This window comes from Monodon monoceros, unplaced genomic scaffold (assembly GCF_005190385.1).
Source record: "Monodon monoceros isolate NGI ecotype Baffin Bay Population unplaced genomic scaffold, NGI_Narwhal_1 Super_Scaffold_18, whole genome shotgun sequence".
Classification (NCBI taxonomy): domain Eukaryota; kingdom Metazoa; phylum Chordata; class Mammalia; order Artiodactyla; family Monodontidae; genus Monodon; species Monodon monoceros.
In genome coordinates, this window is record NW_021703774.1 from 52,908,042 (window position 1) to 52,922,494 (window position 14,453).

Here is a 14,453-nt window from a genome sequence, read left to right on the forward strand (position 1 = left end):
GCGGGCCTCTCACTGTTGTGGCCTCTCCCGTTGCGGAGCACAGGCTCTGGACGCGCAGGCTCAGCGGCCATGGCTCACGGGCCCAGCCGCTCCGCGGCATGTGAGATCCTCCCGGACCGGGACACGAACCCGTGTCCCCTGCATCGGCAGGCGGACTCTCAACCACTGCACCACCAGGGAAGCCCTGCTTCTGCTATTTTTGTCTCTGCTCCTTACTAGACAGGGAGGAACTCAGGATATGAATGCACAGGCCCAGACACATAGTGGGTGTTCCGTGAATGTTTATTGCATTGAACTGTGACCTCCACGAGAGTAGCTCTGGCCCAGATGCCCTGACTACACAAGAGCAAGAAGTAACACCCAAGGAGGCTCCCTGCAGCAGGCCCTGGTGCTGCTGTGTATAAAAATAAACCTCTTTCCCACCTCTCCTCGCCCATGATCCATCCATCCTCTCACTCAGCACATGGCTTCTGAGCTTACAGAAAAGGGTCATCAGCTCAACCTGCTCATTCAGCAGTTTTTGAACCTGATAATTGTCTAGAAACACTTGGGTTGTTTGTTATAAACATAAATTCCTGGGCATACCCTAGACCTACTGAATCAGGGTCTCCAGGAGTGTAAGTCGGGAACCTGCATCCTTTAATCCCTTGGTGACACACTTGGTGACTCCCTTCCCTGGCCAGAAGGCCATCCTGCCATCACCTGAGATCTTTGGGTGAGGACATAAAGCAAGCACAGTGATGACCACAACACAAGAAGGGAAGGTCTTTGCCCCCAAGTTACAATTATGAGGTGGCCCCCCACACATACCCAGGAGTCTGCAGCTGCAACAGAGGAATCTTCTAAGGCTCTGAGAGAAACCTGACCCTCCTGCTTCACCCCACCCCCTACAAGAAGGCCAAAGGTTTAAACCATTTGGAAATCACTCTGGAGAAGGTTTCAGGGATTTCAATTGGGTGCCATCATGATCCTTATCATTAACATTTCTAGAAAGCATTTGCTATCCAACAGACACATTCTTCAGCTTTACATGTATTATTTCACCTAACAGACAGAAATTACAAGAGGCTGGTGCAAAGTAGAATGCCTTCCCCCTTCTTGGGGAGCTCCAGAAGCAACAGCAGTCTGAGGGCCAGCCCTAGACATAACTCTGGAGCAGCTCTTGGCTCTCAGGGATGGATCAGACATCCCTGTGGCAGGAGCCATCCCAGTACACTTCCAGGGGTTCCAAAGCCTGGAGGGAAGCTGGGGCCTGCAGAGGGCTAGGTGCTCTCCCCAGGTCTCACTTTATGAGCTCAACAGTCCTCCAGACACCATCAGATGTTCCCCAAGCGACCCTTTTCCATTCCTGTTGCTGGATGCCAGAGTCTAGAATTACAGCCACAGAACTGCAGACCAGTTCTAAGCGGGGAGGTCACCTGTGAAGCCCTTTTCATTTGAATGGCAGCGGGGGGGTGGGGTGTCCATGGTTCTCTGGCCATGAAGACAGGGCTACAGGTGAGGGATGGGGAAGAAGAGCTCAAGGCTAGAATTAGTCCACTGTTACGGGGAGATCACTCGCTATTTTATAGATTATGTTTTATAGTATTTTACAGTTTACGAAATGCATTAAACATATTGAGCTCTTAATCCTCAAAACCTCACTACAAGGGAAGCTTATTAGCTTCATTTTGTAGCTGAAGTTCGGTAACTGGCCAAGGTCACAAGAGTTGACCCAGGGCTCAAACCCAGGTCTTCTGGCTCCAGGATCTGTGTTCTCCATCAACACCTCACATGCAGGCAGACAGACGCTTGTGGGAAGAATGAATGGATGAAGGACTCTCTCCCAGCTAGATACTATGAAGGATATAGAGATGAATACTGCTCACTTTCAAGAAAACTGAAAGGACCTTTTCCCCTCTTCTCCCTCCTCATAACCACCCCCACAACCACAATCAAGGTTGGTTAGCACCTACTGTTGGTTTTACAAGAATAGATGAATTGTTTTTCAAACAGTGTGGGTGATACTTGAGAGCCAACCAAAGGATGGGGTCTCCCGAGCGCATTTCTAAGGCTCAAAGTGTAGCTCGTTTTGCAAAAACGTTCATAGAAGCTCTAACTTTTAATTCATACCACCAAGGAGATATTTGATTGTTTCCTGGAAATGCTAATAATGAAAAGCTCATAAATACTAATGAAACATTGTAGATGAGCAGCGCTCAGCAAGTAACGTGGGGGGCCTAGAAGAGAATTCTTAGATTAAAAAATATAAACAATACCTTTTAATTGAACTTTCCCCAGACAGGGTTCCCAACTATTAATGAATATTCTCTTTGGCTGTATGGAGAGTAGACGCAATTAAGTACCTTTAGGAATCCAGAGGTGAATTATTGACTTAGCTTTAGCTTGAAAAGAAATCTGCTTACTCACAGGCTATTTTAGGTGCCATGGGATGGATGAGTTTGAGACAAAGGTTGGGGTGGGTGGGAGGGCCTGGAACATTGAACTAAAGAAATAATTCAAATGCATGCTTTTATTTCATCCAACTAAGGATCCTAAGTTGGAATTTGCTTCTTCTATTTGCCTTCTGGCATGATCCCTCAATGATAATAAGATCCCTGGAATGTACGAGGCTCCATGATACCAGAAACCTTATCATTGTCGTTCATTCCTGAATCCTCAATACCTAACACAGTGTGTGGCACATATTAGGTGCTCAATAAATGTTTGCCAAATGGATGAAACATCTTCTCTTAAAACACGTACCAGAGGTTTTCAGATTCTGTTATCTCTTCCTGAAGGGCAGCTCTGATCACAACATCCTCCTGTTATAAAGCCCCCCAAATAAACACACCCTATGAAGGCCCCCTCTACCTTGGCCACAGCCTACAGTCCTTCCCTCTCCCACCCTGAGCTCCAGGCTCACCAGAAGGCCCCTCGTTCTCCTGCTGATGTTCTAGAATTTTCACTGCCTGGAATCTTTGAACATCCTTTTCACACGTTTTTCTGTCAAGAGCCTACTCATCTCTTAAGATGCTCTATTCTCAAGTGGCTCTGGTTTTATGAAACTGCCCTAATATTCTCCAAGGGCTTGATGCCCTTCTTCTCCCTCCCTTGCTGAACCCAAGAATGGGCTCTGATTCACATATGCTCCCCACAGAGACCAGCATGACCCCTGGCACAGCAAAGTTTGTCTGCAAGTATTGTCTGCTGCTGTCTAATTGAATCACAGAAATGCAGTGCAAGGAACATCTGGCCCCCGAAAGTGTACGTGTAGGGTCAGGTTAGAGAAAAGCACCTAACAACAGAGCAGAAAAATCCCTCTGGATGGGCCAAAGAATACTGGGCCACGCAAGGCTGAGGTCAAAGCAAAGCTTATAGCAAAGGGAGAAGGAGAACCCAGAGGAGAGGCAGGTGGTGTGAGAAGGAGCAAGCAGCGAAGTGGCCCCGCTGAGGGGCTATGGGGAGACCAAGGGTGGTTTTCCTCTATAAAAAGCCTGTATGTTTGCTGGTGTGTGGCAGGTCCATGGCGCGAGATGTGCCCAGACACTCAGAGGGGCTCAGGCAAAGCCTCCAGCAAGGAGATAACTTCTCAGGATGTTCTTCTTTGTTGCATGTTGAATTTAAGTTCAGGTGCCATATGCTTTCTATAAACCTCCCCTTGGGCGGCAGTGGATTTTTACTGTATGTATCTTCATGCATTTGTGAGGTGTCTGACAATGCGAAATAAATCTCTTTGTAGTCTTCTTCTGCAACAGACGGGCATAAATGTTTCAGTCAACCTGAAGGATAGCAAAGGATTGTAAGATTCTATAAATTCTGGGCTACTTGCCAAAAATGGGTTAATTCCACACGAAAGAATAGGAGGCCCAGAGCAACACCTGTGAGCAGCTCACCCCTTGGGGATCAGGGGCCAAACCTCCCAGAATCCATAAGCCCAGCTATGCCACTCCCTCACTGTGTGACGTGCGCCTCCGTCTCTTCAGCTGTAGGGTGGGGGGAATAACTGTACCTCTTTCATAAGGTTGTGATGAAGACTAAATGAGTCGATAGGTGCAAAGTGCCTAGAACAGTGCCTGGCATATAATAAGGGCTAGCTTACAGCATGATGTCAGGCTCCATGGGCCAGATGGCACAGGTACCAATTTATACAATTGCATAAACTGTATAAATAATGTTATGAGGGGATAGGTCCACATGCCTGCAGACCAGGACGGAGATCGTGGGTGTGCCTGGATGGATACATGGGCACTGGGTACATAGGACACTTATAGAGTGTGTTATCCAAGGAATTAGACCCCCAAGGACAACCGCTGGGACACCACGTGTAACACACCACCCAGGTGTGTAACACACACATTTATGCTCCAGTGCAGGAGAACCCAATAAAGCCCAGACTTCCAAATGATTCTGGACCCAGGTCCCCCAGTGCTTCCCTCCATTCACAATGCACCATCCCATTGCTCACTTAAAAGATAATTTACATGAAGGTGATTTAGAAAAGTATCAAATAAAATACAAATATAAAGTCATCATCCTTAGTTTTTCTGCTCACCCAGCAGCCTTAGGAGAGTGGTGGACCCATTGTTCAGAGGTCTGGGTGTTCATCACAGCTCTGTGTGTCCTCAAACATGGCACCTCAACACTATGGGCCTCAGATTCTGCATCTTTAAGTAAGAGAGCTGGTCAGGATGCTTTATAAGGTCTACAGCCTAGGCAATGTCTTTTTTATTTTCCTGAGCAATGTCTTATGCCAAGAGGTCTCTTCAATTTCTTTGAATTATCCTTGTCCTCCAAGTCTTGTTTAGACCCGAGAACCTGTGGATTCCAGAACTGAAGGTACCTCTAAGACCTTATACTTGAGGGCTGAGGCCTGAGATATAGGTAGAGAGTTGGAGAAGGTGCCACAGGAAGAGGGGCCACTCTGGACAAGCAACCAGAACAGTGCCGGCTGTAAGCTGAGCTCAGAACAGGAGTAGAGAGACATCCAGGGACCTCATCGCTGTTTCCAAGCACCATCACTGATCAGCCTGCAAAACTCTTTCCACTGCAAAGAAAGGGAACAGGCAGGGAAGGAGACTTGGGAATCTTTGGCTGGGGGACAGAAAGCAGAGACAAGGGTAATGAGGGAGAGGAAGGTAGAAACAGAGAGAACTGGTTTCCCACACAAAGCACGATGAGGCACAGGAGTGGGGTATAAGGAGGGGGGAGACACGGAGCAGGGAAGAGAGCATGAAGGGACAGCAAGGAAGGCAGGAGTGAGGCAGGATGAGGACTGATGACCTCCTAGCCTGGGGAGGTCCAAGTCCCCTATGACAGCCAGCAAGACTTGGACATTCTATCTTGTGCTTAAGCTTTAATTAGTGTTGAAAATGGCAAGTTCATAGAAGGTCAGATATGGAGCTGTCCTGTGGGGAGTATGTATTCAACACCTATCAGGTGAGCTGCAGTGGAGAACTGCTCCTGTAGAGGGTCCAGGGACCCTTAACCAGAACACTGTGAATACACACATTGATTTATTTATCTGACAATTGCAGAGCACTTACTATGTACCAGGTCTGATATGCTATTAATTTTTATATCCTAAGCCCCATACAGCTGTACATAGCAAGAATTAGTTAATACTTAATTGACTAAATGCATGTGTTTATCTTGTTTATATAGTCTCAATACAATTTCAGTGAACTCTGGAAACCTTTGATTTCCTCCCATTTCCTAAGCCTAAAATCGATGATGTTATTAAAAATCACAGACCATTCCCACTGCGTATCTCTTAAGTTATCTGTTTTTCTCTCTTTAGGTGCTATCCGTGGCATGCCCAAACCCAAAGCTGGTAGAGGAATAAGTTACAAGTGGGCAATTCTGCAACCTGTCACGCCCAGGCCTTGCTGGTGAGCTGAGAGGCTCCTCTGGTCCCATCTACCCAAGCACCATGGAGAAAATCAGTGCCTTCTTTAGCGCCATCTGGGACACCATCTCGGCCAAACACCAAGAGGGCCTCTTCAACAGCATCTGTCTAGGCATCCTCCTGGGTCTGCCCCTACTGGTGATTATCACCCTCCTCTTCATCTGTTGCCATTGCTGCTGGAGCCAGGCAGGCAAAAGTGGCCAACAGCCAGAGCGAAACAAGGGGAAGAAGAAGAAGAAGAAGGCTGAAGAAGACCTCTGGATCTCCGCTCAGCCCAAGCTTCTCCAGATGGACAAGAGGCCATCACTGCCCGTCTAGTTAGACAGGAGGCAGAAGTGTCCTCCCCTGGGGGCTCAGCTGCCTTCCAACCACACACAGGGTAGGGAGGAGAAATCCCTGAAGTGATGCACTCACACCCACAGAGGAGCTACTCAACCAAGGAGCAAACCTCAGACTGAGTATCCCCACGGAGGACATTCCCGGGGAACACATGGACAAGTCTTAGGTGCTGTCTCAGCATCCGTGTGTCCAATAGCAATGCTCTTTACTACAGACTCAGGCATGCCTTCCACCCACCTCTGGCACATTCCATATGCAAAAGCACAAGGAACATTTATCCATACATCTTGACATATCTCCCAAATGCACACATGCACACCACACACACACACACACACACACACACACACACACACATACATTCAGGCAACAGGTACCTGGACAAGTATATACTGTTCATCAAATGGTCACTGAATGTCTACTTTGTACAAGGCACTAAACAAGGCAGTACATTATCTGCTCTTAGAAAAACATCTCATAGGAAAGCCTGGCAGACCCAGGCACACATGCACAATCACATAGCCAGACAAGAGGCCTACTCACTGTCAGTGCCATACACCGCTCAGGTTAGAGATTATGCTCTTCTGTTCCCATCCCTACATAGCCTTTTACTGGGGATCTTCATATTAGGACGTTCCAGCAACCTGGTACAGCCCCCGTTCCTGTACATTGCTACAGACACACCAAGTTCCTGTGCTTCTGACCTCTCACCTGGGAGGAAAAGTTTAAAGTGTGATGGATCAAAATTCATCGTAAGCTATTGTCTTGCACATCATGACAAGGTCCTCAACACCACTGATGGCTGTTTAATGTAGTCCAAGACCTCTCTTTGAGATGCTACCCTCAGAACCACTCAGCAAGGCTCCCTTCTCCAAGCAAGGACAAACGGCTCCTGGTAGCGACCGCTAGGAGGCTGTGGAGACCGGGTGTACGCCATCCACTTCAGTGGACTACCGTTGTATACCTGTGCAATGTATGTTTCACAGATGGGAAGGGGATGCTACCCCTGAGCTAGTGATCCCCTATGAAACCAAAGGTTTTCAGCCGGGAAGGGATTAGGACAATCACAGGTACAGTCTCACAGAAGGCACACTGGAAACAATTTCGTAAGGTTGTCATGGGTGCATGGTATGTTGCAGATGGGATGCAGAAGTTACAGAGTTTAAATGAAAGTAGGACGAAGCTATACAGAGGTTGATCAATATTTATTTTGAAGCTCAGGCAAGCGCCTTGCACACAGTTGGTACTCACAACTGTCTGTGGATGCTGTCGGATATGTGATGATGTTAAGGGTAAACTTGTAACACCTCCCCAATTCCCCCAAGTGACCTTCCCTTCTCAGTGAGCCCACTAATTGCTGCAACAGATGGAAGTTGGGTATCGAATTCCGCAGGAGGAGGGTGCATGCAGGACCAAGGGTCGGGTTGACAAGTCTGCCCTGAGAGCCATGAGGACATGTAAGCTAGGTCCGCAGTGAGTTGAGGAGAGTGTCTTCCCACCGAGCTGAGGTTGGGGGGGCCGAATTAATCCACTCATAGGGTGAACTGGTTGGTATTTTGATTGTATTGTGACCATATCACAAAGATGGATAATTTCCAACTTGGGAGCAGGTTGGGCTCTAAAAGTTCATTTGCAAATCTGCTGGGTAGCTCTCTTGAAATATTTTCCCACGGAAGCTCTTCTAAATGGTGGTGAAATTGCAATTTAATTAACAAGGTAGCTAAACTATGATATTTATAGAAGCAAAAGCTAAATTCTGAAAGACTGTGTTCATGGAAAAATGTATTCTATTTGTTCACTTGGGCTAGCTGGTACTCAACTGCCCTCCAGGTAAAGTCCAGGTCTAGTCCTATGGAGGGGAGGTGTCTGGTAGCGACTGCTGCACCAAGGCCTTCTGACAGATGACCCTGTGAAGCATAATTCAGGCCTGCTTATATTTTAAAAACAGTCATGTTCACCCTCTCACCCTAAGTGGCCTTAAATACCCTGGGCACTCAGGCTCCTTATGCGTAAACCTCTTTGACCAGAGAAAGAAGCACCCTCTGATGCTCTGTCCCCTTGTCATATGGAGACTTGTCGTAGAGCATCTGGCTGTCCCCTTCACATCCCAGGATGACTTGTCTTCTCCCCACACAACATGCATGTGACTCCCCACATACCCCACTGCCCAGCAGGGTGAGTTACTCTTTCAGTCTCCAACTCTCAGCCCCCCTAAAACGGATGACTTGGGGGAGACGTGGAGGCTGATGGCCGAGACTGGCGTCAGATATAATCTAGGACAGAGGATCTCCGGGATCAGGGACCGCACAAGTGCCATGGTTGCCTTGACAACCGGCTGCTAGTTTGAATTAAGAGAGCAGTCAGTCGTCATTGCCATGACAAGGCCTCTGTCTCCAGGGGCAGTGCCCCACTGTCTCCTCACAGAACGGACCTGCTCTACGTCCAGGTATGAAACACCCAGAAACACACTTCTCAGTTGCTTCTGTACCCAGGTTTGGAGACCCAAACCCTGAAAGAGGCTTATCTTTTTCCCACCCAACCTCCCCGAAAACCTTCACTGGAGTACCGAGAATAGTCCTGGAGTGTGATACGCCCGCAAATTTTTGTTGAATTCGTGGGCGCGTGAAAGGAGCTCAAAGCAATAATTGGAGTCCACTACCATTTCTTCCCACTTCATTCTCATCTTTCTCTCCCCTGTTTTCTTCTCTTATTCCCCTCCTCTCTGGGCACCACCCCAGCTCCATTCCTCTATCCCTCTCCATCTTTACTCCTTCCCAGCCTCTGTCCCAGAACTGCCACTGGCAGCCAGGGGTGCCTCAGGACTGGAGCCTGCTTGGCCCATCTTGGGGAGGTTAAGCTAACAGAGGGCAAAAAGGATGGTAAAGAAGAGGCTTCCTAAACCAACCCAGGCTGGGGGAGGAGTCCCCAGGCCCAGGACTTCTGAATGGTCAGAAGAGGTCTTTCTCCCACTGCTTAATGGATTCGTTTTGGGTTTCTTGGGGGGAGGGGAAGATGCAGAAAAAAGGGCAGTTACCTCTTCAGGAAGAATACAAATGGTCCAAGTTGTATAGTATTTGTCAGTATTTTTTTTTCTGGAAAATTCAAACAAACCAAGAGAAGAACTTATTTAAATAAAATACTTTGAAAATGAAAAGCCATGCCTGGCCTCCTTACTTATGGAATCAGAGAGTTATTTTCTTGACGCTGGAGACTACCGTCTCCCAGACATCACTCAGAATGATGGATGCAATGACTTCCTCTGGGACACCAAACGCCCAGCCATCCCCAGGCACTGCCTTCCCCGGCAGAGTCAGAGGTCCAAGGACCAGGGATGAACTCTCGCACCGCTACCTGCAGAGCAGACACCTCAAAGACTAGGCACCCTCAGAGGTGCCAGGTGCAGAAAAACACACTGATGTTCCTTGGCAACACTTAGAGAACGTTCCCATCAGTGAGGTCAATCAATATCCTCTTAAAGGAAAAAGGGGAAAATAGCAAAGACTAAGTAAAAACAGACTTCTGAGTTAAATATGGTGCTGGAAACGGGAGAGACCAAATGCTTCTATAGTAGCTGCAAGGGAGACAGACAGATAAATAGAGGAGAGTAGGTGGACGATATAGAAATAGAGACAGACAGACACACACGTGTACGACTGTATAAATGTATATCTTTTTCAAGTCGGCCATCGCTTTGCATTGGTTAAGAAATGTAATGAGTTAGATGCTCCTGATTCCTCCCTTGATGATGCTAAGCTGTCATTAAAGCAGAAACTATCTAGAGCAGTGCTGTCCAATAGAACTAGGAATGATGGAAATCTTCCTACCCCGTCCAATATGGTACCATTAGCCATATATGGCTATTTAAATTAATTAAAATTAAATAAAGTTAAAGGTCCAGTAGCTGAGTTACACCAGCCACATTTCACTTGCTCAACAACCACACACGGTTGGTGGCTACCACCCTGGAGAACATGGGCCGAGAAGCTTGTGGGGGGAGGGGTCAAACACGCTGGCAAAGCACCATGTTTATACTGCACTTCAAGCACCTAGGCAGCCCCGAGCCTCATCTCTTCCGAGGCAGGCTGATTATTCCTGTTGCTGTACTTGATCCCTGGGCTCCCTTCCCCATCACCACACATCCCATGAGCAACTGAGGACAGAGACCCTTCACTCAGCTCTCTGATCCTTCCTCCAGGACTTCTAAAACTTTCCACCCTGGAGGAAGGAACGTTGCCCACACAGCATCTGGGGGAGAGGTAGCTGCTGCACACCTGAGCGGATGCCAGAGCCCAGTGCCATCAGCTCCACCTGCCCAGGCTCAGCCCTGACCTTGGGGGTGTGAATGTAAATCTGGACAATGCTATGAGCATTCTCAACTCACCAGAACCCTCTGCACTGACCTCTTGCCCTTTGCCTTTAGTATTATTCCCAGATTCAAAGTCACACGATTACAAGATTGAAGAGTCCCTTTAACACAGCTTGCAGTCTCTGCCATAGGTTCAAAGGGACGTTTTCAAATACCTGTGATACTTCATTCAGGAACAGCCATGCATGCAGGTATCTATCTAACTCCCTCTTGAGACTACTTATTCCATTAACATTTTTTTTTATAAATTTATTTATTTATTTTTGGCTGCGTTGGGTCTTCACTGCTGCGCGTGGGCTTTCTCTAGTTGCAGAGAGTGGGGGCTTCTCTTCGTTGTGGTGCGTGGGCTTCTCACTGCGGTGGATTCTCTTGTTGCAGAGCACAGGCTCTAGGCACACGGGCTTCAGTAGTTGTGGCTCATGGGCTCAGTAGTTGTGGCTCGTGGGCTCAGTTGTTGTGGCTTGCGGGCTCTAGAGCGCAGGCTCAGTAGTTGTGGCACACGGGCTTAGTTGCTCCGCTGCATGTGGGATCTTCCCGGACCAGGGATCGAACCCACGTCCCCTGCATTGGCAGGCGGATTCTCAACCACTGCGCCACCAGGGAAGTCCCCCCTTTAACATTTTTGATTCTAGTATGTGCCAAGCACATCGGGTGGCAGCAATATAAAGTCATCTGGGGGGGCTCACAGCCTGGCTGTGGGAACAGACAAGCAAAGAGACCATTATAGTACGGTATGGTCACTGCTTCCAAAGAGGGAAGTTTCAAAGCTGGAGTCAGGGCAGGCTGTGGGGAGACGGGGGGCGTCACTCAGAAGCTGTCCCCCAGAAGGGAGCTGCAGAGGAGACCACTGGGAAAGGAGGGCACCATTTGCATCTGCATACAACCTGACAGTGCAGCCTGGTGAGGACCACTGTAAGTGTGGAAAGCTAGGGCTGGAGTTGTCCAGACTCTGAGGCTAACTCCAACTCCCGCTGTTGTGTAATTCAGGCCCAGGACTTAATGTCCGTGAAGAATTCATGACAGTACCTATCTCACAGGGATCAGAAGATTAAATGAGACAATGCATACAAGCATTCAGCACAGGGCCTGGCTTACTATAAGTGCTCAGTAAATGTGCATTATTATTAAGGACAGAAGGAAGATCATGAGAGAGTTGTGTCCTCGAAGTCAAAGGAGAAGAAACTTTCAAGAAGAAAGCCAGAGTCTGGAGAGGCAGATGGTGCAGACAGGCCAAATGAGATAGGGACTGAAAATAATGTACATCTTCTATTCCCACTGATGTAATACGTCCCTTAATTTCACCACACACTGCACTGTCCACAGTATTATTAATACTCTTTGAATTAAGGGCTCCCAATTTACAGTATGTGACAGGTGAACTTCTTAAGTAGCTATCCCGCCTCACCTCAAGCCACCCTAGGGTGACAGTGCCTTCTGGTGGCCAGATCAGGAGAGTCTGAGTCAACATCTTTTTCACCTTACAACAGTGTTTGCCTTAGAACATCAATCCAGCTACGTCACAGGTCCTCAAACTCAATGTGCTAAAGACTCACTGGGTGTTATGTGATAGTCACAAACCTGTCAGGGTCAACGACGCCATGCTCATTTGCTAGATAAGGGATTTTCATAACCCTAACTCTTAGTTGCTGTTAAAACATATTTCTGGTGAAGTATTCCAGATTTTACATCACTGCCTAGGAACGCTTCCCTAAGTACACAAGTTTTCCCATCACAACAAGATCAGACTGTATGGCAACCAAGTTCCTGTGTTCCCAGCACTCCAGCCCATGCTCACCCGCATTAGAATTAGCCATTATGAGGCCAGAATTCTGTCTTATTCAGCACTGTATCTCCAGTTCCTAGCGTGGAGGCTGGTGCATACTATATGCTAAATAAATGCACTGATTAGGGGGAATAAAGAAAGAGAATCACTGGGTGTTTCTCACAAGTGCAGAGACCCAGTCCCTCTCTGCCCTTCTGCTGGATTTATTACATCTTGGATGAGACCAGACAAGCTGCTCTTCTAACAAGAGCTCTAGGTAAATGACAGTGGTCTCTGAACCATACCTCGACAAATATTGATATTATCTAGATATTCAGAAACCAAAAGCATTCTATCGTCAAATAAGTTTGTAAAGCACTGCATACCATGACTTTCCCACTCCTCCTTGGAATGTGCAATGCAGGTATCGCGTTAAAGGTTCTAATGGGTACTAGAATAAGGAAATGGTGTAACTCCGCTGAACTCAGCTTTCCCAAGCTTATTTGACCACGTAACCTCTTCTTTTAGCACCTCTGGGGGAGCAAGGGTTCCAAGGAACACCGTCTGGGAAATGCTGCCGTGGAGAGTTTGTGTACCCCCATGCTTCATCTGTTCGTCTTTTACTGCTAACACCTCAATTCATATCATCCCCAAGGAAACCCCTTTCAAAATGTAGAGATTTTCCTTTACCTTTACAAACCTTTCTTTCTCACTCTGCGCTTTCTCTTTCTTCGGTGAGCCATAATAATCCTATTGGTGGTTATTCATAGCAAATATACCTTAGAGCTAGCTAGGGATACACCTCTATCAAGGAAAAAAATATATATATCCAAAAGCTCAGAGAGAAGTTATGGAGACTAAAGATGCAAGGCCTCTATCTTACCATTCCAGAGTGCTTCTACCTCATAGTTATGGGCACTTTCAATACCTCATTTGACTCTTGCAGCAACTGACGCAGTGAGTAAATCAGGGACTAACGTCATCCCCATTTTATAAAGGAAGAAAGTGAGGCCCAGAAAGGTAAGCAACTCACGCAAACCTGGAAACCTGAAGACCAAAGTCTTCAGACTCCTGTCCTAGTGCCCCCTGTGCACACAGGGCATCATGATCCAGGCCATTCTGCTGGTCTGGCCTCCTCAGAGACTGTTAACTTGCAGAAGCACCTCCTTTGGGTCAGAAACTTATAGAATCCCCTAATGGGCTCTGCCCACAAGCCTTCAGACACCCAACTGTCTCCTTCAGATGTTCCACCGTGTAGCATGAGCCCTGACAGTTCTGTTTTTTCTTTTTTGTAATCCAAGTGCCTGATTTAAGCTTTGATTGCAGGGGCATCCATTTCAAAGAGGCACCCACTTCAAAGACCACGATGCAGGATAAACACACTGCCAGCCACACAGATGGACAAGGACCCAGGCCACCTCCCACACTGCGGCTCCTTTGTTTTAGAGATTCCGGTTGATTTCAATAACTAACCATTTGGGCCTCTTGATTTTTTTTCTTCTTTTCCTGCACTTGAAATTCTCACTCCTATGTTTTAAATTCACCAGTGAAGAGCGAGCCCTCGAAATCCTAGGCCCCCACTGCAGACTCCAATAAAAGGAGAACCCTAGGCGCGCTCTCTCTCCAGCTCATTTTCTCTCTCTCTCCCTCCCACACACAACTTCACAATGTGGCCTCCTGTGTGCCCTGTAATTTCCAGGTCTTGCAAGTAATAAACCTTTATTTTTCAAAGGTTCCTGATGGCTATTGCTGAAGGGTATCTTACAATTATAATAAGGACTCAAGGGCCAGTCCAACCAAAACATTGGGTATTGATAGGCTGAGACCAGCCCAGAACACAGAGACAGCCTTACCTGCTCCCTGTCCTTCTCTAATCAAGCCTGATTTTCTTCACCTGCCAAAATAAAGAACTGGTTTCACTCCACCGCTCTTTTACTTAAATTGCAATACTACAATACCTTTGTTTTCTATTTCTGTCATTATAAGTGCACTGCAATTTATCTGCATTATAGAATGAACAGGCTTTTCTGGGCTAGCCTGAGAACCTAACTTCTTTATATACCATTGGCGGCGGAACTCAACCCATTTCCCCGTAGCAA

At 47.4% G+C, this 14,453-nt stretch overlaps 1 protein-coding gene across 1 annotated transcript in view; it reads left to right on the plus strand.

Annotated features, from left to right (window-relative positions):
* Positions 1 to 6,816, plus strand: part of KIAA0040 (KIAA0040 ortholog) — a 33,145-nt gene extending 26,329 nt beyond the window's left edge. Inside the window, exon 3 of the mRNA XM_029228874.1 lies at positions 5,780 to 6,816. Coding sequence (XP_029084707.1) covers positions 5,912 to 6,205 — 294 coding nt within the window. The 5' untranslated portion in view covers positions 5,780 to 5,911 and the 3' untranslated portion in view covers positions 6,206 to 6,816. The remainder of the gene's footprint in view (positions 1 to 5,779) is intronic.
* Positions 6,817 to 14,453: the final 7,637 nt, after the last annotated feature.